Genomic DNA, 23994 nt, shown 5'->3' on the forward strand with positions numbered 1-23994 from the left:
CTCAGTGTCTCAGACTCAGGCTCCTGTGTGGTATCTGCCCGGGTCTCACACCCTCTCCTCCCCCCAGGGTGTAGTTGGAATTGATGGTGCTCCAGGAGCCAAAGGAAATGTGGTACGTGTTCTGCCTTCTGTCCCCTAATGCCTTCTGATGTCCTGACTCCGTGATCATCCATCCATATCCCTGTCCACTCCCATGACTCCCATTTCAACTTCACTGACACTTCAACACCACGATCCCTTTCAGCTTCACAGCACCCCCACTTTTTCCCCAGGGTCCTCCAGGAGAATCGGGCCCTCCAGGACAGCAAGGAAATCCCGGGTCCCAGGTTTGAGCTACCATTTTCAATAATTGGGGGGCGGTAGTAGTCAGCCAAGGTCATAGAGCACTCCCAACCTTTCCACTTCCGAGCTCACTACCCATTTCTCATGCTTTCCTTCACCCCTTTTTTTAAAGAGAGAGAGAGCAAGCAGAGAAGGGGCAGAGGGCGAGAGAGAGAGAGAAAAAAATAATCTTAAGTAGGCTCCATGCTCAGCGTGGAGCCCGATGCGGGACTCAATCCCACAACCCTGAGAGCATGACCTGAGCTGAAATCAAGAGTCGGTTGCCTAACCAACTGAGCCAGCCAGGCACCCCACCTCTACCTTCTTTTTTATGTTTCCAGGGACTCCCTGGCCCTCAGGGACCCATTGGCACTCCTGGGGAGAAGGTAAGTGACAGCCCCACCTACCACTACCCTCTCCCGTCTTCTTCCTTCAGCTCTATCTGTAGGAAAAGCTTCCCACCAGGACCCTTTTATTAGCCCTGGGTAATGATAAATTGCAACATTCCTTAAACAAGCCCAGAGTTAAAAAAAATATCATTGTTAGGGAAGGGTTGGTTGGGAGAAACAGAAATCCACCAAAGCTAGATCACATATTCTCTGGATTTAGGGGAACCCACAGATGCCAGTCATTGCAAATATTAGCAAGACCCATGGGCCGGGAAAGCCCTTTCTCTGGGGCCCTGTGGTGTCATCTTTATTCCTGTGCACATCTGTTCTATCTCCGCCAGCAGACAGGCTTCTTTCTGCCCATATCTTAGTCTGTCCTCACCCCCAAGTTCCATTTCTACGTGGTTTTGTGCTGCTTTAATCACAATTTCAGCCCCTAGCTCCTCTTGACCTTATAGTTTTTTTACCCAAATCCATCTGATTATAGTTTCTATGAAGTGAGGTGTCACTTACCTCAAAACTTCAGAAGAAAATCTGATTGGCTTAGTTGGTCAAGGTGCCCACTTCTGGACCTATCCACTGTTTGTAGAACATAGGGGGTCACCTCATGCCTGCCTGGGCCCACCTCTCATCAGATGAAGACAGAGGCACTTCTGAAGAAAAGGATGTGGCTGGGGAGTTACCCCCCAACACTGTTTTTACCTCCCTTGTCTCAACTCTCCCAGAGATGGAGGATTTCTGGGGCTCAGAGAGGGAAGGGGGCTTGCCCAGGGTCACACAGCAAATCTGGGCAAAGCTAGGAAGAGATTTCCTAGCCTGTGGGATATGCTTGTCCTGTGACCTTGAGTACCTGCAGGTCTGAGTAAGGCTGTTCCTGGTGGGATGCCAGACTCTGAGACCCATCTGTCTTCCCTTACTGTTCATCTTCTTTCAGGGTCCCCCTGGAAACCCAGGAATTCCAGGCATTCCAGGATCTGATGGCCCTCCGGTGAGAACTGGGTGTGGGCAAAAGGAGGGAGGAGAAGGGGGAGGCTTGGGAATTTGGATGGCAAATCTCGGTCTCTGACGACTACTTTCCCCAGGGTCACCCAGGCCATGAGGGCCCCACGGGAGAGAAAGGGGCCCAGGTGAGTGGGCCTCAGGAGAGACTGGGTTGGGGACGAGGGTTGAAAGGCAGGGCTCACGAGGAGAGAGATGAGGGCACTGGGAACACACGGGAGGTGGGGGAAGAACAGGATGGCACTGATCTTGTCTCCATCTCAGGGTCCACAAGGGTCAGCAGGACCCCCGGGCTATCCTGGACCTCGGGGTGTGAAGGTATGTGATACTTGGGGCCTGCAAGTAGGGATGAGTCATTCACATTGGCTTCGGGTAACCAGCTTCATAAGAAACGTGTGCATGTGTGGTGAGAGGTATCAGTCAGCTAGGAGAAGTGTGATGGGAGTGGGGTTTCAATCTGAGTGACCATATGTAGAAGTGTGTGCGTTGCTTGGAGCTGAACAGCCAAAGGGAAGTAGTGTAGTTGTTGCGTTGTAGTTGAGAATAGTTAGGTCCATCAGAGGCTGGACCCATTTCACTGTAAACACGGTCCAGTTCAGCACACCGTAGTGAGGCAGACAGTTGGGTTTTAACTCAAGCCCAGAGCCATGTGATCCTCAAGCACAAAAATGCTGGGATCAACCAAGAGCTATACTGTTGACCAAGGGCAGGGGCATTGGAATTCATATCTAATATGAGTCCAGTTACACTGTAGCCAAGAATAGTACCTGTGGTCTAGAACAGAGTTTGGTGGTAGCCAAGAAGCAACTCATCACATTTTTGCATTGTAGGCAAGCTCAGTTATACTATAACCAAGGAGGGGGCTATATTGTAGTCAGCCACAGAGTCCTGTGGGAGGCCAAACTCAGAGTTACGTTGTAACCAGGCACAGTTATATATAGTTGAAGCCTATGTTGTAACTGAGTCTAATTACATTGTAGCCCAGGTCAGAGAATCCTGGTAGCTGGTTGTGGTCAAGTGAATACCCTTGTGGCTGGAGATAGTCATGCTATTGTCAAAACAGTTATATTGTATTTAAGTACAACTTCATTATAGTCATTGAGCTCAGTTACATTTTGTCTCTCTGTGGCTGGAGACAGTCATGCTATTCTCAAAACATGGTTATGTTGTATCCAAGTGCAATTTCATTATAGTCTCTGAGCTCGGTTACATTGTGTCTCTCTGTGGCTGGAGACAATCATGCTATTGTCAAAACACAGTTATGTTGTATCCAAGTGCAATTTCATTATAGTCTCTGAGCTCAGTCACACTGTAGTCAAGTGCAGTTTTCATTGCAACCCAAGGCCAGGGTTTGGGCACCTGGGCTTGAACTGAGCAGCTTTGCTGTAGCTAAGCACAGACTCGCCTTGTTGCCAGGCACAGAGTCGCATTGTAGCCAGCACAATGGGGAACATTCCTTTGCCTTTAGAATGAGACTGGGGCCTGGAATGTTCATCCTCTTTCTCCTGCCAGAAGGAACTGTGGACACAGTGTCCCCGGGAGATTGGAATCAATTACTCGGAAATTTGGCCTTCCCTGCACACCCCCACACAGATGACCCTGGGAGGTTGCCAGTGGGAAGAGGGGTGGAGAGGCAGCCTCTTGCACACCACACTAGCAGGCGTTGGAGAAAGGTCATTTCCTCTAAGGCTGCCCCCTTCCACTCCTGTCCAGTATCCTTTTGGGACTGTCCTGACTGTTTTGGGGCAGGGGACTGAGTTGGAGGGCCCTTTGTAAGCAGGGGAGGGACTTGAGATCTTTTTTATTTTTCAGGGTACCTCTGGCAACCGCGGTCTCCAGGGGGAGAAAGGAGAGAAGGTGAGAAGGGGGGGTCCTGGTTGCGGGGGGAGCCCTAATAATGGGACTCTGGTTGTATCCCTTCCCTGAAGCCCTGACCTCTGACCTCTGACCTCTGCACTCTCTCCCACCTAGGGAGAGGATGGCTTCCCGGGCTTCAAGGGCGATGGGGGGCTCAAGGGAGATCGGGTAAGATGACTCCCAGATGAGGGATCTAGTGGTTCTGGGGCGCTTGGGGAAGACAGTGAAGGGGGGAGGGTGCTGGGGCTCAGATAGGGAGTTGGAGGGAGCAGGAGTGACTCAGGGTCTGATACCTCCTTTCTATTCCAGGGGCTCCCCGGCCCCCCCGGCCCCCGGGGAGAGGATGGTCCGGAAGGGATGAAGGGGCAGGAGGGACTGGCTGGCGAGGAGGGTCCCCCAGGCTCAGCTGGGGAGAAGGTGAATGGACCTTGGTCACCCTCTCCAGTCTACTCTATGGCTTCCCATCCTGCAGCCAAGATGTTCCCCGGACTTTTGTCTTCTGCCCTTGGTTCTTTTATCTCCAACCTCAGGAGGCTGCTACCACACTTATCGTCTAATTCCTTAACTCAGCATTACAGAGCAATTTCATGCACAGTATCTGATTTTTATCCCCAAAACCACCACAGGCAACAGGAATTTTTATCCCCATTTTGCAGACAAGGAAGCTGAGATAGAACAGAATAGAATAGAATGAGTTGCCCAAAGATATGCCCCTAGCAGGCAGGAGGCAAGACTTGAACTCCCTGAATCTCACCCTATTGCCCCTGTCACCATGCTCCAGCCATCCTGCCCTTTCTTTTCTGACCTTCAGGTTGCAATTTCTGACATTTGTCCCATAATTTCTCTGTAGGGCAAGCTTGGGGTGCCAGGTCTCCCAGGTTACCCAGGACGTCCAGGCCCTAAGGTAAGAAGCTAAGGGGTAGGGGGTAGGCAAGGACGGCATTCAGAGACTGAGTAACATCTGGAGGGCCAGGTTGTGGTCTATGGGAGTGAGCTGTTCACCCCCTGGGTCACTAAGAGACAGCATAAGCTGTGAGCTTTGGTATCAGACTTGGGTTCAAATACCCACTCCTTACCTGCTAAGTGACCTTGGGCAAGTCTCTTGAGCCCACTTGCTTCATTGTAAAATGGAGATACCAGTAGTCTTTATCTCATCCATTTGATTATAATAACACTGATAATTTTGATAATAAAACTATACGATCCTTCTTATTTGGTGTAATTAGAGTTGGTTAAAACCAAGCCAGTAAGGAGGAGAATCACAAAAAAAAAAAAAAAAAAAAAAAAAAAAATCCATGCCTTACATATATTGAATTATAACTTACAATAAAATGTACTTATATAAAAATGTACATTTGTTTGCCAGTTTTTTGATGGATGAGGCTGCTGATTAGACCTGTCTTTCTGCCTAAACCACACCCACATTACATCACTGAAGATTTATAGTTTGGGTTTATATAAAGTGGAACAGAAACTTAGACACTTGGGAAGAAATCCAAGCGCAAAATCCTTCCAGAGTCCCACACTTCTGTCATCTCCATCTGGCAGTTATCTTGTGGATATGCCTCATTTGACGTGACTTTTTTTAGTGACTTCCCTTTTTATTGAGTCTTTTCCATTTAACTTAGATTTGGTAGATATCTTTCTTTTCCTTTCTGCATTCCATAAGTTGTTGTAAACTTTCATTAAGTCACATGACTCCAATAGCAAGGGCAACTGACATAAACAGACTTGGGAATAAACTCAAGAATACCTAAGAATAGAACTCAACCGATTGGAGCAGGAGTTCATGGGAGTTAGAGCAAAGCCTCTTAGCCAAGAGCAGTCTGTGTGTTTTGGGCAGCAAGTAATACATGACAGAAGGCATGGTGTATTGGTTAAGTTGAGGTTGGTGTCTTAGCTGTTATAAAAAAATGCTTTAGACAGGGTGGCCTAGACAACAGAAATTTATTTCTCACTGTTTTGGATGCTGGAAGTCTGAGATCAGAGTGCTAGCATGGTTGGATTCTGGTAAGGACTCTCTGGTTTGCAGACAGCTGTGTTCTCTCTGTATCCTCACGTAGAGGGGGTGGGGGGAGAGGGGGGCAGAGAGAGGGAGAGAGGGAGAGAGAGACAGGGACAGGGAGGGAAGGAGAGAGAGAGATCTAGTCTCCTTTTCTTATAAAGACACTGATCCCCTTCGTGAGGGCTCCACCATTATGACCTACTTACCTCCCAAAGATTCCACCTCCAAATACCATTCTTTTTTTTTTTAAGATTTTAAAATTTTTATTTATTTGACACAGAGAGAGAGAGAGAGAGCACAAGCAGGGGGAACAGCAGGCAGAAGGAGAGGGAGAAGCGGACTCCCCACTCAGCAAGGCGCCCGATGTGGGGCTTGATCCCAGGAGCCTGGGATCATAACCTGAGCCAAAGGCAGTTGCTTAACCAACTGAACCACCCAGGCGCCCCTCCAAATACCATTCTTCAACATAGGGTTTCAGCACATGAACTTGAGGGGACGCAAACATTTGGTCCATAGCAGTCAGTAATCATCAGCCTGAATAATGACAGCTAACATGTCATAAGCTCTCACTATGTCACACACCATGTAAAATACTTTCTATAACTTATCCTATTTGATTCTCCCCAAAACCTTGTGAGGGAGGTATTGTTGGTATTCCCAGGCTACAAATAAGGAGACTGATGCTCAGAGAGGGTAAGCCATTTGTCCAGGGCCACACAGCTAGTCTAGTGGTAGGTCTGGGATTCAAAACGGGGTGAGGGGTGGGAGGGGCTAGAAGAGCCTGTGATGTCCTCTCCTGGGTGGAGGGAGGATGCCGCCGAGACGGACTGGGGTCAGTTAGTTAACAAATATCAAGTAAGCTTTGACTTTGTACCAGGTTGAGGAGACTTAAGACCAGAGTACCATGTCCTAGCAGAGAAAACAGACAATGAATAAGTAAGCAAAGGAACAAGGTCATTTCAGTATAACGATTTTGGGAAAACAAAAGAGGACAGTGTGATAGAGGCAGGGTGACTTGGAGGATAAGGTGGTTAGGATGGTGGCAGATTTCTCTAAGGAGTTGACATCTAAATGAGATCCAAAGGATGAGGGATAGCTGCCTCTGTGGGGGCCTGAGAGAAGAGAAGTTTAGGCAAAGGAAGCAGCCAGTGCAAAGGCCCTGAGGCAGGAGTGAACCAGTGGGCCTGAGTAGCATGGAGGGGCCAGTGTGGCTGGAGTGGAGTGAGCAAGCGTGGGGGAAGAGGAGGGCAGAGGGCTCCCTTGGAGGAGGATGGGGCTGGAGGGACCAAAGAAGCTTCTGGAAAGGATGGAGTGGCTGAAGGGGGAGGGGTCAACTTTGCTCCCCACCCACTCCTCACCCCAGTCTTCTCTCTCCGATTTCTCCACTCAGGGGTCTACTGGCTTTCCCGGGCCCCTGGGGCCATTAGGAGAAAAAGGGAAGCGGGTGAGTCATGATCCAGAGGTCTGGGGAGAGGATAGGGCTTGTCTGGAGGAACGACATGTGTGGCTCTGCAGGACAGTGGGGAGGCCCCTGGGTGGCTGTATCTAAGCCCAGAAACACTTGTCTGCACATATATCCCCAGACGCAGCACAGGGCCCATGTAGGTGACCCCACCTGGCATTCCTGAACATGTGCCAGTGTGTGCCAGTGTGCACGGGCCTCTCAGGGTGGGTCGGATGGGGTCTGGGTGCTGCAACCTGTGGGCCTGTGGTAAGCAAGGACCCAGGCCTGCGTGCACGTGTGTGACTGTGGACGTAAATGTGTGTGTGAAAGGGTATGGATATGCACACAGGTGCACGTCTGTGTACATGGAGTATGTACGCGTGCATGCTGTGTGTGCTCGGTCGCTGTGTCAGTGGACATGGAGTATACACACGTGAGTCTGTGTGTACTGCTGTGCTTATAAGGACCACGTCCTCCTGTGAATCCATGCATGCATGTGTTTATGTTGAGTGTGCACGTGTGCAAGGGACCGATTGCATGAGGAGCTCCGGGTGTCGACCTGAGGCTGCAGGTCACCCAACGTGTGCTGCTACGGCATGCAGTCTGGGAGAAGTGGATGTCCTTCTGGGCAAACACACTTGTGTTTGGACCCTGTAGGTGCAATCATAGGTGTAACTGGGTGTCTGTGATCTTTGCACAGTGAGAGAGAGAGAGAGAGAGAGAGAGAAAGCCTTGTGAATAAACATGCAGCTCTTTCTGGGTCTGTGCCTGGATGTATCTGTGTGCGTCAGGTCTTTGCATCATAACTTTCTTCTTCTTCCCCCTCACCTGATTTATTTTCCAGGGGAAGGCGGGGCAGCCAGGCCTGGAAGGAGAGCGGGGACCACCAGTAAGAAGATGGCTCCCCCATTCTGCCGGGGCTGGGGGGGCAGGGCTGGAAGGAGGGGCTGCAGGAGGAGAGGCAGTGGGGAGGTCGTACGTGGGCAGGGCAGAGGGTTTGGGTTACATCGGTGTCCCTGGTAGGGCAAGGAGGAGTCACAGAGGGAGGGGGTCCAGAGGACTCAGGCTCATCTCCTGGCTGCCCCCACCCTCTTGCTTCTAATCTTTGCTTCTTTTCTGCTCAGGGCTCCCGCGGAGAGAGGGGGCAGCCTGGTGCCACCGGGCAACCAGGCCCCAAGGTACGGGCTGGGCAGGTGATCAGACCCCCACGCAGGCCCCCTGGCCCAGGCTCCCCAAGGCCCTCCAGAAGGCCTCCCAGTTGGGTTTGTCCTGCAGCCTGAATCTTATCCTTTGTGTCCTAGGGCGACGTGGGCCAGGATGGGGCCGCTGGGATCCCTGGAGAAAAGGTGAGCGTGTGTCATGTCCAGATGGGAGACAAACCCAGGAGGGAGAGAGGCATTATGATGCGGTGGAAGGAACCCAGCCTCTAAAGTCCCAGCTCTGCCACTTGCCTGCTGTGTGACCCTGGGCAAGTCACTCGACCTCTCTGGGCCTAGTTTTCCCCCTCTATGAGCTGGGAATACCACCGTCCCCACCGCAAAGGGCTGCAGTGACACAGGACATGACTGACTGCGTGTCACGCATCTGGCCCCGTGCCCGCCGGGCAGAAAGCACTCAGTATGCTTGTCCTTATGTGGGGCTCAGGGGGCCAGGCCAGAGGGATGAGGCCATGGTTTCTCGTTCCATTTCAGGGCCTCCCAGGTCTGCAAGGCCCTCCTGGATTTTCTGGGCCAAAGGGTCCCCCTGTAAGTGAGTGCACCCTAATTGGGGGTGGCCTGGAGGGAAGCCAGGGAGTGGGGAGACTCCTTAGTCATGCCTCGTCTCTCTCCTACCTTGTCCCCCAGGGCCCCCAGGGGAAAGATGGACGTCCTGGGCACCCTGGTCAGAGAGGAGAATTGGTGAGTGGCCTCTGGACTTCTGACCCCTGACCCCATTAGGCTCTCTAGTTCTTCCTCCTGGGTAACACCCCTTTTAATTTTTTTCCCCCAGGGCTTCCAAGGTCAGACAGGCCCACCTGGACCAGCTGGTGTCGTGGGTCCCCAGGTCAGAACGGACCCCACAGGTCTTCCCAGTTGGGAGATATGTGGGGGGAAGCGCATCTCAGACAGCCCCTCCCCCAGTGCTGGACCACCTCCATTCAAGATAAACTTCCTTGCTCTTCAGGGAAAGACAGGAGAAGCTGGACCTCTGGGTGAGAGGGGCCCCCCAGGCCCTCCTGGACCTCCCGGTGAACAAGGTCTTCCGGGCCTGGAAGGCAGAGAGGGTGTCAAGGTGAGAGCCTGCCCCCTAGGAAGTCTCAAAGTTTCCCCAATGGCCCCATGCCACCCCAGGCCTCAGAATCAACCCCGTGGGGGAGGGGGCCCAGATTCACAGACTAGGAGGAAACAGCCCTTCTCTGGAGCCTGACCTTCCTCCTCTGCACTCCTCCAGGGGGACCTGGGACCACCAGGACCCCTTGGGAAGGAAGGACCACCTGGACCCAGGGGCTTCCCCGGCCCCCAAGGAGCCCCTGGGGACCCAGTGAGTATCCTTTGGAGGCCCCCCCCACAAATGTACCTGGCTGGGCTGTGAAGCGGAAGAGGAGGGGGGGCTCTGGGGAGGGACATGGTGGTGGCATCCTGGGGACAACCATGAAAGTAAAGGAGGGACCTGGAGGAGATAGACCCCTGAGCCTCAGTGCCCAGGAAGCAGGGGGGAACTGTGAGCCTCCAGAAGGAAGACAGAGCATACCCTTGGGTGTCTCTTGACTGAATCATCTCCTCCCTCAGGGACCTATTGGTTTAAAGGGTGACAAAGGCCCCCTGGGCCCTGTTGGAGCCAACGTAAGTGTAACCCCATCTGCTGGGTGGGGGGCAGGGTGGAAGGGCCTTGGGGCATCTGGGAAGCTGGGCATTGCCATGATTAAGTCCACTATCTTGGGTGTCAAACAGGCTTGGGTCACACCCATGACCTCAGTTTTCTCACCTGTAACATGGCCCCATCCGTGAGATGATCCGTCCCACACTTACTGCATGCCAGACATGAGCATATAAAAACCTCCTTTCTCCTGGAGCTTATATTCTAGTTGGGGAAATAAAGAATCAGTGGTGATGAATAGCACAGAAAAGGGGGAGTAGGGAGAGAGCCTTGAAATGAGCTGGACAAGGAAGGCCTCCTGAGAAGGTGACATTTGAGCTGAGACCTGAGGGAGGTGAAGAAAGAGCCATGCAGAGATACAAGGGAAAAGTGTTCCAGGCAGCGGGAATAGCATGCGCAAAGGCCCTGGGGCTGGAGTGTGCGTGGCATGTTGGAGGAAATGGTGAGGCCTGTGTGGCTGGAAGGAAGAGAGCAAGGGGGTGAGTGGGAGGCAGAGAGGGCAGGAGGTAATGGGGCAGGTTGTGCAGGGCCTGTGTAAGGACGATTTCCCATTTCCCGAGTGAGCTGGAAGCCGTGGAAGGCTGTGAGCAGGAGGACGTGTGTGCCCTGACTCAGGTGTCCCTCTCGCCGCTGTGGGGGAAGGGAACAGAGTCGATAAGACACCAGTATCTCCTTAACTCAGTTCTTGGCGGCTTGAAAGTCCTCTATCAGTGAGAACTACTTTGCTATTTTTCCTGACCCTTTACCCCTGTTTTCAGGGCTCCCCTGGGGAGCGGGGGCCACTGGGCCCAGCAGGAGGCATTGGGCTTCCTGGCCAAAGCGGAGGCCAAGGCCCTGTTGGCCCTGCAGGCGAGAAGGGGTCCCCGGTGAGTGCCTGCCCACTGTATTCCTCAAGCATCCTCAGGATCCCGCATACCAGGACCTTCCCTCTTCTCTGGCCCCTGACATCCCCACTTCCACTCCCCCATCAGGGAGAACGTGGCCCCCCTGGACCCACAGGCAAAGACGGGATCCCAGGGCCCCTAGGGCTCCCCGGACCCCCTGGATCTGTTGGGCCGTCTGGCGAGGATGGGGACAAGGTGAGCGCTCATGGGGAGGGCGGGCCTCGGGGCCTCAGGGTCCGGACAGTCCCAGTTGGTCCTCCCTCATCCCGTTTCCTCTGCAGGGGGAAGTGGGCCCCCCTGGGACCAAAGGGAACAAAGGCGACAAAGGGGATGCGGTGAGTGTGGGGCCCCAGGGGGGAGGTGGTCCTGGGAGAAGGCAGAGGGATGTGAAGGACGGGGTGGGTAGCTGGGGCCCCGAGACAATGGGGAGGGTGCTGGGGTGGACCCGCTCCTCTCCCTTTCCTTGGTGGCATCATTCTGTCTGTGACTCTGCGTGGCTCTGAGGCATCGCATCCCCAGCTTCCCCCTAGGGCTTCAGCCACAGTGCACAGCGTCTGTGAGCCAGCTCAGTCCCTGGAGGGACTTCTGGGGAAAAGTCCTGTTGGGCCAAGCTCAGGATGATGTCTGTGTCTGATCCTGTCAGTTGATAGCTAGGAACACAGGGTTGTACAAGAAGCACGTGTTGCTTCCTGGCGGGTGGAGTGGGAGGCAGTGATTGTCATCTTGAGCGCCCTCCTAATCCTGAACTCGAGGTGTTTTTTTGGCTGTGTTCCCCCCACCAGGGCCCACCTGGACCAACAGGAGTACGGGGTCCTGTGGGACACCCAGGCTCCCCGGTGAGTGTTCCTTGCTTTGTGACCCCCCCCCGGATCCCAGGTAGGAAGGGACAGGGTTCTCCTCCGTGACCCAGACCCAAACTCGACCCCAACCCTGATCTACCCCTCCATGCTGACAGCCAACAGGAGCCCCCCTAGAATCTGGCTCCATGCTGACAGCCAACAGGAGCCCCCCCCAGAATCTGGCTCCATGCTGACAGCCAACAGGAACCCCCCCCAGAATCTGGCTCCATGCTGACAGCCAACAGGAACCCCCCCAGAATCTGGCTCCATGCTGACAGCCAACAGGAGCCCCCCCAGAATCTGGCTCCATGCTGACAGCTAACAGGAGCCCCCCCAGAATCTGGCTCCATGCTGACAGCCAACAGGAGCCCCCCCAGAATCTGGCTCCATGCTGACAGCCAACAGGAACCCCCCCCAGAATCTGGCTCCATGCTGACAGCCAACAGGAGCCCCCCCAGAATCTGGCTCCATGCTGACAGCCAACAGGAGCCCCCCCAGAATCTGGCTCCATGCTGACAGCCAACAGGAGCCCCCCCAGAATCTGGCCCGATCCCAATCTCAACCCAAATCCTGAAGGCCCTCGCAGTCCCAGTCTTAACCCGACCCGCGACCTGAACCTCAACCCCAACTCAAACTTGACCCCATCCTACCCTTAACCCCAGCTCTGACCCACCCTCCAATGCTGACCCCAAACCTGAACTCAAACTTTGAATCTGACCTTGGCCCCAACCTCAAACTCAACCCTAAATTCCGTCTCAGCCCCATCATGACCTTGACCTCAACTCACCACCCAATGCCCATATGGAAACTTTGACTCAGCCCTTGACTTAATCCCCAAACTCTGACCCTTAGCCTGCTCCCCTCAACGCCAAGTCCAACCCTGACCCTTTCCAAACTTAATCCCAACCCTGACTGTCATTGTTAACCTCAGCCCTCACTTTGACCCTGGGCCTATCTCCAACCCTTGACCCAGACCCTACCTGTGCCCCGCTTCTGTCCTTCTCCCAGGGAGCAGATGGGGCTCAGGGACGCCGGGGACCGCCAGGCCTCTTTGGGCAGAAAGGAGATGACGGAGTGAGAGGCTTCGTGGGGCTGATTGGCCCCCCTGGCCTGCAGGTGGGTGTCTGCGTCTGGGGGCGTGGCCTCTTTCCCTGCATTCTGTGTTCCAATCTTTCTTCTTTTTTCCACAGGGGTTGCCAGGTCCTCCTGGAGAGAAAGGGGAGGTCGGAGACGTGGGGTCCATGGTATGGACAACCTGGGGAAGGTGGGAGGGGGAAGAGGGTAGCAGAGTGGTGGTGGCCATTACATCGGTTCTGGGGGGGGGGCGGAGTCACAGGGCACAGTGTCATTTTAAGGTGATGCCAGTCACCAACATTAAGGCTGGTGTCTGTGCTTAGTGGTGCCTTTGGGGAGTGCTGAGGTCACGGATGCTATGCTGACTGTCCCACAGGGTCCCCACGGAGCTCCAGGGCCTAGGGGTCCCCACGGCCCCAGTGGATCAGAGGTGAGGACTCGGTGGGGGATGGGGCAGGATGCCGGAGAGGTGGGGCCCTCCATTTCCCAAAAATGGGCTGTTGGGATCCCACAGTCCCACTTGTACCTCTTGCTGTCTCTCCAGGGCCCTCCAGGGCTGCCTGGGGGAGTTGGTCAGCCGGGCGCTGTGGGCGAGAAGGTGAGAGAAAGGGGGCAGGGGGCTGCCTAGGGTGGGGGAGGCACAGCCAGTCCTGCCTGGGGGTGGCTGTTCTGGGGAGCTCCTCCCTGTGCTTCATTATCAGACCTCTCCCTACCCTGACTTTGCCTCCTGCAGGGTGAGCCAGGGGAGGCTGGAGACCCAGGACCCCCAGGGACCCCAGGCATCCCTGTGAGTGACTGCACCCATCTCAGGGAACCCCTGAGCCCTGGGCATCTGGGGGCACCCTGACCTCTGGGCAGGCCTGAGTCAGCCACTGACCCAGGACCTATGGGATACCCATAGTTATCTTGATGACAGAGCCCTGGAAGGTCTCAGATAGGGCTGCTTCATAGAGTTCTTCAGGTTGTACACCTACAGGAGGGTGTGGGGCTGGGGGTGCAGGTAGGGGCTCAGATCCAAGCCATGAACCCGGAGTGGGGGATGAACTTCCCAGAGGGATCCCCTTTCCTAATTTACTCCAGTGTGGCATGTGGGCTAGACCAGCCTTGGTCATGATCTCTGAGCAACTGGACCATCCTGGCCCCTGACTCTGATAAATCCTAGATAACCTTTGACCTCTGACCCTTGGACAGAGGGTCTAGCTCCTCTGACCCCTGGCCCCAGGAAAGTCCCAGACCACCCAGATTCCTGAGTCCAGGGATGCTAACCATTGACCTTTAAAGAGTCCAGGCTATTCTGACCTCTGACCTCTGTTTCTGCAAAGGGGCCCAAGGGAGAAATTGGTGAAAAGGGGGACTCAGGCCCATCTGGGGCTGCTGGACCCCCAGGCAAGAAAGGCCCCCCTGGAGAGGATGGAGCCAAAGGGAACGTGGTGAGTCCTGGGAGAGGTGGAGGCAGAGATCGGGGAGGGGCACTTGCGTCCACTTGAACCTGCTCCCTAACTTCTATTGAGGGGGTTCCTCCTCCAATGTGCTGACTCCCCGAGCAACCCAGAATGTGGCTGAATCCTGAACGAATGGATGGTTATATGTTACTGTATGGGGTGCAACTTGCTCCCACACGGAAAGATTCTGAAAGTGTTGGAACTGTTGACATTGATGCCCGGAGTTGGGGCTGATGTGGGATTTGGCCTTAGGGTGGTGGTTGAGGCCCTCCCACCATCGCAGTGGGGCTTGGGGTGGGGTGGGAGGGCAGTGAGGAGCTTCAGGATCTATGGAACCTCAAGTTGGATCTGACCCCTTTTCCGAGGGTCAGTCCCATCTGTGAGTCCTGAGCTGGGAGTTGCCTGGAGGACAAAGTGAAGTGATGCATGTCATGGGCTTAGCTCAGCACCTGGACACATTAGACTCTGGAATGTTCACTCTCCCAGGGCGGGGATTTTGTGTTTTGTTCACTAGCATATCCTCAGCAGTCCAAGCTGTGCTTGGGGGCAGTTCATTTGTCAAATAAATGAATGAATGCCCGATAATTCAGAGAGGTGATTATTCCTCGTTCTGTCTTCCAGGGCCCCACTGGGCTCCCAGGAGATCTAGGACCCCCCGGAGACCCTGGAGTTTCGGTGGGTGTGAGGCGCCCCCCTACAAGCCCCCACATATTCCTAATTCTTTTCCCATCTCCCCACCCTCCACAGACTTGTGCAAGGTCAGTGGGGCAAGTAACCTTCACGTTTCCCCCCCAAATTCTCAAGTGCCTCCATGATCCCTGCCCCCCACACACAGGGTATCGATGGCTCCCCAGGAGAGAAGGGAGACCCTGGTGATGTTGGGGGACCGGTGAGTGGGGGAGCAGAGGGTGTGGTGCTGGTAGAGGGGGGCGTTGGGGTGGGTGAGTGGGTGAACCGGGGTGAACCGGGGGAGTCAGAGGAAGTAGGTGGATGAGGTGCCCAGGACCCCTGTAGATGCACTTGCTTCGCCTCTCTGAGGCTTCACCATGAATGTGAGCGGCTTCAAGGACGAGGTGGGAGATGGCTGGTGTTGGCATGATGTCTGGGGAAGGCTATCTGGATCAGAGGCATCTTGAAATATAGTCATGCTCGACCAACATGAGCTAATACCATCCTGGTGCTGTTATATATCCGTAGGGTCCACCTGGGGCTTCTGGGGAGCCTGGCCCCCCTGGGCCTCCTGGCAAGAGGGTGAGTGAGACCTGCCTCCTGGCTCCATCCTTGCCCCACCCATCTCCACAGACCCCTATCACCTCCACAGGCCCCCTTTACCCCCAAAGCTCCCCCCGCCACATACTCCTTCCCTCCTCAGGGTCCTTCAGGCCGCATGGGTCGAGAAGGCAGAGAAGGGGAGAAAGGGGCCAAGGTGAGTACCCCCGCCCAGGGAAGGTCCCTGTGCTGACACTTGACCAGTATTTTTTTGGACCATCAGAATGGGTGTCCCAGTACCCCCCTCCTCCCTGATGGTTGTTGACTTGGAGGTCAGGAGAAAGTTTCCCTCTGACTCTTTCTCCTCTTCCCTTGCCCTGGTCTATCAGGGGGAGCCAGGTCCTGATGGACCCCCAGGGATGACAGGCCCAGTGGGGGCTCGAGGGCCCCCTGGACGTGTGGGGCCTGAGGGTCTTCGAGGGATCCCCGGCCCTGTGGTGAGTGGGGCGAGAACAGGGATGGGGTGGGGTGGGAACAGGCCCTCTCTGTATTCTCTTATCCTATACTTTTTCATCCCAATCTGGAGCGGCTGACCCTGGCCGGGGTGTGGGGGCATCCACACTGAGTTCTGGCTGAGGGCAGCATCCCCGTGTTCTGCTTCATCCTAGGGTGAACCAGGCCTCCTGGGACCTCCTGGGCAGATGGGCCCTCCTGGACCCCTGGTAAGAGACTTCTTTGTCCCGGATGTCCTGGCACTGAGAACCACACTGGGTGTCCAGAGACCGTCTAGTGACTGTGGGTGCTGGTAGTGCAGGCTTCCCCCTCACTGACTATCCATCCTCAGTCTACCCTGACCATCTATACTAACCATCTATTCTGACCACTGATCTTGATGGTCTACCCTGACCGACCACGCTGACCCTCCGTCTTGATGGTCTACCCTGACCGACCACGCTGACCCTCCGTCTTGATGGTCTACCCTGACCATCTATACTAACCATCTATTCTGACCACTGATCTTGATGGTCTACCCTGACCGACCACGCTGACCCTCCGTCTTGATGGTCTACCCTGACCGACCACGCTGACCCTCCGTCTTGATGGTCTACCCTGACCGACCACGCTGACCCTCCGTCTTGATGGTCTACCCTGACCGACCACGCTGACCCTCCGTCTTGATGGTCTACCCTGACCGACCACGCTGACCCTCCATCCTGATGGTCTACACTGATCATCTACACTGAGCCTCCGTCTTGGTGGTTCGTACTGACCACAGTGACACTCCATCTTGATAGGCCAAACTGACCATCTGTCTTGCTAGTCTACCCTGACCCCCCACGCTGATCCTGACCACTGACCATCCATACTGGCCATGCTCCAACCCCTTCGTTATCCCTTGTCATTCCTCCTTTCTCCTGACCATCCCCATGACCCCATCCCTGGTAGTTCCCACTTGAAACCTGGGTAATTTCCTATTTGACTATCCCTTGATCACCCACATGAACCTTGGGATTTCATGTTTGAGACTCACTAACTGAGCCTCACCCTCCTTCCAGGGGCCCTCTGGCCTTCCAGGATTGAAGGGGGATGCTGGCCTCAAGGGGGAAAAGGTAAGGGTACATCCTTCCACTGTTCTTGCCCCATCTCCTCCACCTTTACCTCCCTCCTGGGCCAGAGGGCTGGCGGGTTGGGGTCTGCTCTGCTCCCACACTCATTACCCCAAGGCTCTAGAAGAAAAGTCCACCAGCATCCCCCCAACCATATTTCTTTCCCCATATGTACCTCTCTTGTCTTCCAGGGCCACATTGGATTAATTGGCCTTATCGGCCCCCCTGGGGAAGCTGGTGAGAAAGGGGATCAGGGGTTGCCAGGCGTGCAGGGCCCCCCTGGACCCCAGGGAGAACCTGTGAGTTCTATCCCAAGTGGGGAGAATGTGTTCAGAGGAAGGGGTGGGTGGGGAGGCAGAACTGGGGCTTATTTGGAGACTGCACGTTTGGGAAGCCTGGGTCTAGAATGATGGGGGTTGTGTCTGGGGAAAATGGGGGACTCTATCTGGGATTTGCAAGTTGGAGGCTGTGTCTGTGGCTTGTTCTTTTGAGGGGACTAGAGGCTTGTCTGGGGGATGTGCCTGGATCATAGGGGTGAGCCCCATCAATGATGACCTTGATGTCCTTTCTTCAGGGTCCCCCCGGTCCTATCGGCTCTCTGGGCCACCCTGGGCCCCCAGGCGTGGCGGTGAGTAAGAGGGGTTTGTGGGGTGGGGTTACCGTGGTGGGCCAGCTGGGACTCCAGCCCTTCTGTCTCTACCCCACAGGGTCCTCTGGGACAGAAAGGCTCCAAGGGGTCCCCGGTGAGTATACGCTGTCCCTTGGGCTCCCACATCCCGGCTTCCTGCCCCCTTCAACTTCACCACACCCTCAGTGCCTTTGCATTTGTTCGTTTTTCAATCAATCATGCGTTCGATGGATATTTATTCAACACCTACCATTGTATTTTATCAAATCTAAGATGCCATCAATTGTAAGATGCGCCATTATTTTAGAAACTACTATGAACGAAAGCAGTTTTGACAAGGAGACTATGATTTGCCAAAGATGTTAAGATGTTAATTTCAGAGATGTTAAACTATGAAAAGAAAATGTGCATTTTATACTTGGTGCTAAACTGTGCATGTCCTTCGCCCAGTGCTGTGTGTGTGCGTGCGTGCGTGTGTGTGTGTGAGAGTGTGTGTGTGTGAGTGTGAGTGTGTATGTGTGTTGGCAGGAACGGGTCTCCACAGACAGAGTTCACTCCCAAGTCACTTCTCCCTACAGGGATCCTTTGGTCCCCGTGGCGATACTGGCCCCCCGGGACCCCCCGGCCCCCCGGTAAGTTCCCCAGGGAGTATGTTGGAGTGTCCCACTGGGTCCCCCAGTGCCCAGAAGTGGGTGGGGCACACGGCAGGTGTTCAGGGCCTGCAGGTGGGGAGGAGGTACCTTGAAAGCTGAAGGAGTGTCTGGGCTGTGTTGGGGGTTTAGGGGGACACCCATGGGGGCTCTGACTGGGTCTCATCTTGCTTGGCTCTGTCTCCCCCACCATCTCTCTCTCTCTCTGTCTCTCTCCATCTCTTCATCTCTCCTGGCCTTTTGCTGTCTCTTCCAAATACTTGTTCCCCTCTTTTGTCTGTGTTTCTCTCTCTCTTCTGTGCATGCTCTCTCTCTCTCTCTCTCTCTCTCTCTGCTTTCCTTGCCTCACCTGTGGATCTCCCCTTCATTGTGTTATTACTTCGGCTTTTCCCCATCTCTGGGTCTTTCGTCTCTCCCTCCTGTGTGTGTCTGTCTCTGTCTCTGTCTGCCTCTCCATCTTCCCCGCCCCTTTGTGTATCTCTCCCTCCCCTTTCTTATCGTTCCCCAACCCCGTGTCTCTTTACCTCCCATGTCTCTCTCATCTTGGCTTGTCTCTCTTCCTGTCTCTCCTCCTGTGTCTCTGTTCTCCTCCCCTCCATCCCCACCCCTGCTCAGGGTTCCCCAGCTGAGCTGCATGGGCTGCTCCGGCGCCGGCGCTCTCTCCCAGGCCCAGGGGCGCTAGAGGCCCCGGAGGGCGGCCTGGAGGAGGTGCTGGCCTCACTCACTTCGCTGGGCTTTGAGCTGGAGCAGATGCGGCGCCCTCCGGGCACGGCTGAGCGCCCGGGCCTTGTGTGCAGTGAGCTGCACCGCAACCACCCACACCTGCCTGATGGTGAGGTCCCTCCCTGGCTGGGTGGGGAGGAAGCCTGTGGGGTCCCGCCCCTGCTCACTCACCCACCTGGCTCTGCGGCAGGGGAATACTGGATTGACCCCAACCAGGGCTGTGCGAGGGACTCGCTCAGGGTTTTCTGCAACTTCACGGCAGGAGGAGAGACCTGCCTCTATCCCGACAAGAAGTTTGAGATGGTGAGTGCCTGGAGGAGGTGGGGAAGAAATGGGGCTCCGGAAACCATCCCAAAGCTCCCCGTCACCAAAGGCTATATCCCCTGCCTCCCCTCCCTACCCAACGCACATACCAGGCTTTGTCTGGGACCTTACCCTTCCAGCAGCCAACATTTATTGAGCACCCACTGTATGCCAAGTCCTGTGAAGGGCTGGGACTACAGCAGAGAATCAAAAACAAAACAAAACAAAACTCTGCTTTTATGGAGCTTACCTTCTATGAGGAAAGATAGACCAAAAAAATCTAGTAAAGAAAGTGGAAATGGTGGCAAATCTTTAAATAGGGTGTATGTGTGCCAGGCTGTTCTAAGCACTTGGCTGCATTAGCACTGAATCTGGCCACGTGGTGTGGGGTGCAGGTGCCATCATCCCCAGAGAGAGAAGCTAAGGCCCAGAGAAGTGATGGGATGACCCCAAGGCAGGCTGGCTCCAGAGACCCAGCCCTTAACCACCACCTCTTGACCTGCTATATCATAGGCCCACGGACTCATTCCCCTCCAGGCTGTGGGTTGGGAGGTGAGACCACGTGGTTTCCCAGGAACACTGGGGTTCTCTCTCAGGGAGCCCTGAGCCTCAGCCTCCCACACCAAGCACCAGGCTCAGCAGCATAGGGCCCCGGGCGAGCAGCACCAGCTCTAGAACCCTGGGTTGGGATACAGATGGCATCTCAGTTTTTTTATCTGTAAAATGGGGATCAAGACAGTATCTGCCTCAGGATGGTTATACAGTTGAGGTGCTGATGCACGTGTCAGGAACGCTGATAAAACATGGACTTGTGCTGTGCTCTCTACGGCCGCTAAGACCTGTAGCCAGCACAGAGCCTGCAGAAATGCACGCTGATGGCCTTCTTACTGCTTTTTGTTATTTTTTTTTATTTTAAAAGATTTTATTTATTTATTTGAGAGAGAGAGAATGAGAGATAGAGAGCACGAGAGGGAAGAGGGTCAGAGGGAGAAGCAGACTCCCTGCTGAGCAGGGAGCCCGATGTGGGACTCGATCTCTGGACTCCAGGATCATGACCTGAGCTGAAGGCAGTCGCTTAACCAACTGAGCCACCCAGGCGCCCTGTTATTTTTGACTATTCAGAGCCCTGGTTTAGTAGGAGCTCAAGCCCCCCACCCCCATGGGAATTTAGACAAGCCTAGACTCCCAAGTCGTGTAGGACTTGACCTCTAAACGGTTGCTGGTACCTGAAGCCTGAGCTGCTCTCACCAGTTCACCTTTGTCCTGCCCAGAGGTGCTGGGGACGGGACTGAGGAATGATCCAGGGTTGGGTTCCCCAGACACAGACCCTGAGACAAGGATTTGAGGGTAGGTCATTGATTTAGGAGGAGATCTCGGGAGGCACCAGGAGAGCAGAGGAGGGAAGTGAGAGGGGCTGGGGGAGGCGGCCAATGCAGATTAAAATGTCACCATTGGGCACTAAAGGCTCAGTTCTACTGGGGGACTTCCAGGACGCCGGCGGGAGAGGGAGCCAGGCGTTTATCCACCAACTCTTATCAGTCATTAGTTGAGGGCTGCCTCAGAGGGCAGGGACCCCCCAGTCCCTTGGGCTGCCTGGCGCACCAGCCAAGCTCACTTCCGTGGCCAGAGAACAGCCCAAGAGTCCTGGCTATACAGGCTGCAACTTTCGGTGTGGGGAGGTAAATGCAGGAAAGACCTCGCTGGCACCCAGGGCATCTTCTACGCTGACTACACCCTCCCATCCCCAGGTAAAAATGGCCTCCTGGTCCAGGGAAAAGCCGGGAAACTGGTATAGCACATTCCGTCGAGGGAAGAAGGTGAGTTGCTGGAGGCGGAGGTGGGGGATAGTATGAAACCTGGTGGGAACTGGTGCCGGGGCTCTGAGGGGTGAAAGGAAGAGGGAAGACTCAACCCTGCCTTCATGGTGATTGCAAGCTCGGTGGGGGCGGGGGCAGCATCAGATGTGTGATGGAGGAGGCGCAGGGTATGGTGGAAATCCAGAGGCAGTGCTGGAAGTGCCAGAGGCTTCCTGGTAGCAGTCACAGATCAGCTGAGGCCTGGACAATGAGCTAGGTCAGCAAATTAGGGAGGGCAAGGAAAAGTGTCACAGGTAGAGGGAACAGCATACACGAAGGCCCAGAGTTAAAAGAGGGTCTGGTGAATTTCAGGAGAAAGCCACTTGCTCTGATCTAGAAAGTGTGAAGGGGAGTGTGGTAAGAAAGGAGGTGGGGGTAGGTAGGTGAGGGCTAGGCCTACCTCCCCCAGAAAGACCTGTGAGCAGTGGGGAGCCATGGGATGTGTTTAAGTGAGGGAAGCACCCAAATCTAATCTCTCTGTTAGAAAAGTGCCTCTGGGACTGGTGAGGATGGGGTGGAGCAGACTGGTATATTGGTCCAAGAGAGTGAAGAGGTAGTCCAGGCTGGAGCTGGTGCTATGCCGGGGGGAGGGCATGGCATGGAACATCTAGGAAGGAAGTCAGTAGGACCTAGTCATTGCTGAGATGGAGGGCGGGGAGGAGAGTGTTGGTGGGCTGGTGCCTGGGGGGATTCTGAGATACGTAAATGAGAAGAGGAACAGCCTTGATGGGTGCGGGGAGCTTGGGTTCAATTTGGGATTTGTTTATGTAACACACATGTATATGCTAAGCACCAGAAAGGTAGCAGCAAATAAAACCCAGCTCCTGACTTCATGAAGCGGATACTCCACCAGGAACGTAACCAAGGAAACAGGCAGACAATAACCAAAGAAACAAAGTTATAATATAGTGTGGGGGTATCTTGGTTTGGGTTCCCCCAAAACAGACCCTTTGACAAAGACTCGGTTGCAAGTACTTTATCTGGGAGGTGATTGTGGAAAATATCAGTCGGGGAACGTGGAAATGAAACAGAGAAGAAAAGGAAGCCAGAAGGGATGTATTACCCAGGCAGTTATCTCAAGCCCATGATATGTTAATAATATATTTTATTTGACCCAGTGCATCTAAAAGAGTGTCATAGCAATATAAAGGTTACTGAGGCATTTTAAATTTCTTCCCTCCGAGTTCTGCAGAGTCTGATGCGTATTTTACATTTATAGCGCATTGTAATTTGGGTACTAAATTTCATTGGAAGTTCTTGATCCATACTTAGATTTCATAAAATCTGCCGTTGAAAAGGTAGATTCGCATATACTCGAGTTGTTCCACACCTAAGTTTTCTGATAACTGGGCTGAGGCTCAATTATTAGTTATGAATTACATAAAGTAAAACAAAATAATTAAATAATTTCAAATCAAACAATTAACTAACATTTGAAGCAGTTTCCACCTCATTGGGTGCATTTCAAGTGCTCAGCAGCCACGTGTGCCTAGGGGCTCTCAAGGGAACCATGGGTGCTGGATGGCTGGTGGGGCCACCCAAAGAAGGGGACGAGGCAGAGGTGGCAGGTTGGAGAACCTGGGAGGTTGGTTCCTCAGAAAGAGTAGGGGTGACTGGGGCACCCTCACCTCCTGCTTTGTCCCACCCCCAGTTCTCCTATGTGGACGCTGATGGGTCCCCGGTGAGTGTGGTCCAGATGACCTTCCTAAAGTTGCTGAGCGCCACGGCCCACCAGAGCTTCACCTACTCCTGCCAGAACTCTGCCGCCTGGCTGGACGAAGCTGCAGGGGACCACAGCCGCTCCCTCCGCTTCCTGGGAGCCAACGGGGAGGAGCTGTCTTTCAACCAGACAGCAGCAGCCACCATCACTGTCCCCTATGATGGCTGCCGGGTAAGGGGAGGGGCAGGGGCTGGCCAGGGTGGGGAGGGGCCTTGGCTGCCCTCCTACTAACTCGCCATTCTGCCTTCCCGTGGTCAGCTCCGGAAGGGACAGACGAAGACCCTCTTGGAGTTGAGCTCTTCCCGAGTGGGCTTTCTGCCTCTGTGGGATGTGGCGGCTACTGACTTTGGCCAGACGAACCAGAAGTTTGGGTTTGAACTGGGCCCTGTCTGTTTTAGCAGCTGAGAGTCTCGGGGTGGGAGGGACAATGAGGGAGGCCCCCACGGGGCACTTTTGGTGCTGAGGCTTTGAAGCCATCATATTTATCGTATCCTGTGACTGTGGAGCCAGGGGAGAGTCTGCTCCTCACGGTCAAGCAATATTCTTTCTCCATTCCAGGGGGCTGGGGGGCTGCACACCCCTGGCCCAAGAGTCCGGCTTCCTCCTCACTGCACCGCAGCTGACATACTGTAGTCTGGCTCTTTCTCCCCTCTATGCCCACCCAATCCTCACCTCCCCACCCCTGATGCCCCATGCAATGAACTTCTAACTCAGAGCTGATGAATGCCCCCCCCTCCACACCTGCCTCCCCATTCCCTGGGCAGTGCTCTCAACACCCTGTGGTGCTACCCTTTCCAATAGTTAAGCACTGGATGTCTCCTGATCCCAGGCTGGGACCCCTTCACTCATTCCTATTTTCAGGTGGGTTCACAGTGAAGGAACTGAGGTCAGACTACAGAGGGAAGTGGGACTTCCCTGGACTGAGCTGTGTGTTCCTTCTGCTGCCTCCGCCCAGCTCTGAATACTGCCCCCCACCCATATCTCCCCAAACGCACCTTGCCATGCCAGGTGGGATGGGGGCCAAGATGGTGGGGGTGAATCAGGATCCTAATGGTGCTGCCCTATTTATACCTGGGTCTGGATTAAAAGGGAAAATCCCCTCTGTTGTATATTTAATCTGCTTCCTCCTTAGGGAAGGCTGGGATATGATGAGAGAGATTCTAGCATGATCCCCACTCCAGGGCCATA

At 54.5% G+C, this 23994-nt stretch overlaps 1 protein-coding gene across 1 annotated transcript in view; it reads left to right on the top strand.

Moving 5' to 3' along the window:
* The window catches only part of COL5A3 (collagen type V alpha 3 chain), a 36002-nt gene extending 12791 nt beyond the window's left edge, over positions 1-23211 (top strand). Inside the window, exons 22-67 of the mRNA XM_088022543.1 lie at positions 68-112; positions 273-326; positions 663-707; positions 1645-1698; positions 1793-1837; positions 1974-2027; positions 3522-3566; positions 3681-3734; positions 3876-3983; positions 4417-4470; positions 6962-7015; positions 7860-7904; positions 8140-8193; positions 8317-8361; positions 8707-8760; positions 8860-8913; positions 9005-9058; positions 9179-9286; positions 9446-9535; positions 9784-9837; positions 10630-10737; positions 10843-10950; positions 11037-11090; positions 11538-11591; positions 12603-12710; positions 12785-12838; positions 13045-13098; positions 13213-13266; positions 13402-13455; positions 13991-14098; positions 14732-14785; positions 14946-14999; positions 15308-15361; positions 15483-15536; positions 15709-15816; positions 15988-16041; positions 16876-16929; positions 17118-17225; positions 17501-17554; positions 17634-17669; positions 18133-18186; positions 18820-19036; positions 19118-19230; positions 20979-21047; positions 22738-22977; positions 23065-23211. Of these exons, the coding sequence (XP_087878669.1) occupies positions 68-112; positions 273-326; positions 663-707; positions 1645-1698; positions 1793-1837; positions 1974-2027; positions 3522-3566; positions 3681-3734; positions 3876-3983; positions 4417-4470; positions 6962-7015; positions 7860-7904; positions 8140-8193; positions 8317-8361; positions 8707-8760; positions 8860-8913; positions 9005-9058; positions 9179-9286; positions 9446-9535; positions 9784-9837; positions 10630-10737; positions 10843-10950; positions 11037-11090; positions 11538-11591; positions 12603-12710; positions 12785-12838; positions 13045-13098; positions 13213-13266; positions 13402-13455; positions 13991-14098; positions 14732-14785; positions 14946-14999; positions 15308-15361; positions 15483-15536; positions 15709-15816; positions 15988-16041; positions 16876-16929; positions 17118-17225; positions 17501-17554; positions 17634-17669; positions 18133-18186; positions 18820-19036; positions 19118-19230; positions 20979-21047; positions 22738-22977; positions 23065-23211 (3396 nt within the window). The remainder of the gene's footprint in view (positions 1-67; positions 113-272; positions 327-662; positions 708-1644; positions 1699-1792; positions 1838-1973; positions 2028-3521; positions 3567-3680; positions 3735-3875; positions 3984-4416; positions 4471-6961; positions 7016-7859; positions 7905-8139; positions 8194-8316; positions 8362-8706; positions 8761-8859; positions 8914-9004; positions 9059-9178; positions 9287-9445; positions 9536-9783; positions 9838-10629; positions 10738-10842; positions 10951-11036; positions 11091-11537; positions 11592-12602; positions 12711-12784; positions 12839-13044; positions 13099-13212; positions 13267-13401; positions 13456-13990; positions 14099-14731; positions 14786-14945; positions 15000-15307; positions 15362-15482; positions 15537-15708; positions 15817-15987; positions 16042-16875; positions 16930-17117; positions 17226-17500; positions 17555-17633; positions 17670-18132; positions 18187-18819; positions 19037-19117; positions 19231-20978; positions 21048-22737; positions 22978-23064) is intronic.
* Positions 23212-23994: the final 783 nt, after the last annotated feature.

This window comes from Eumetopias jubatus, unplaced genomic scaffold, assembly GCF_037043125.1.
Source record: "Eumetopias jubatus isolate StellerSeaLion01/CBP00866 unplaced genomic scaffold, mEumJub1_p1.0 scaffold_1, whole genome shotgun sequence".
NCBI classification, from domain to species: Eukaryota; Metazoa; Chordata; class Mammalia; order Carnivora; family Otariidae; genus Eumetopias; species Eumetopias jubatus.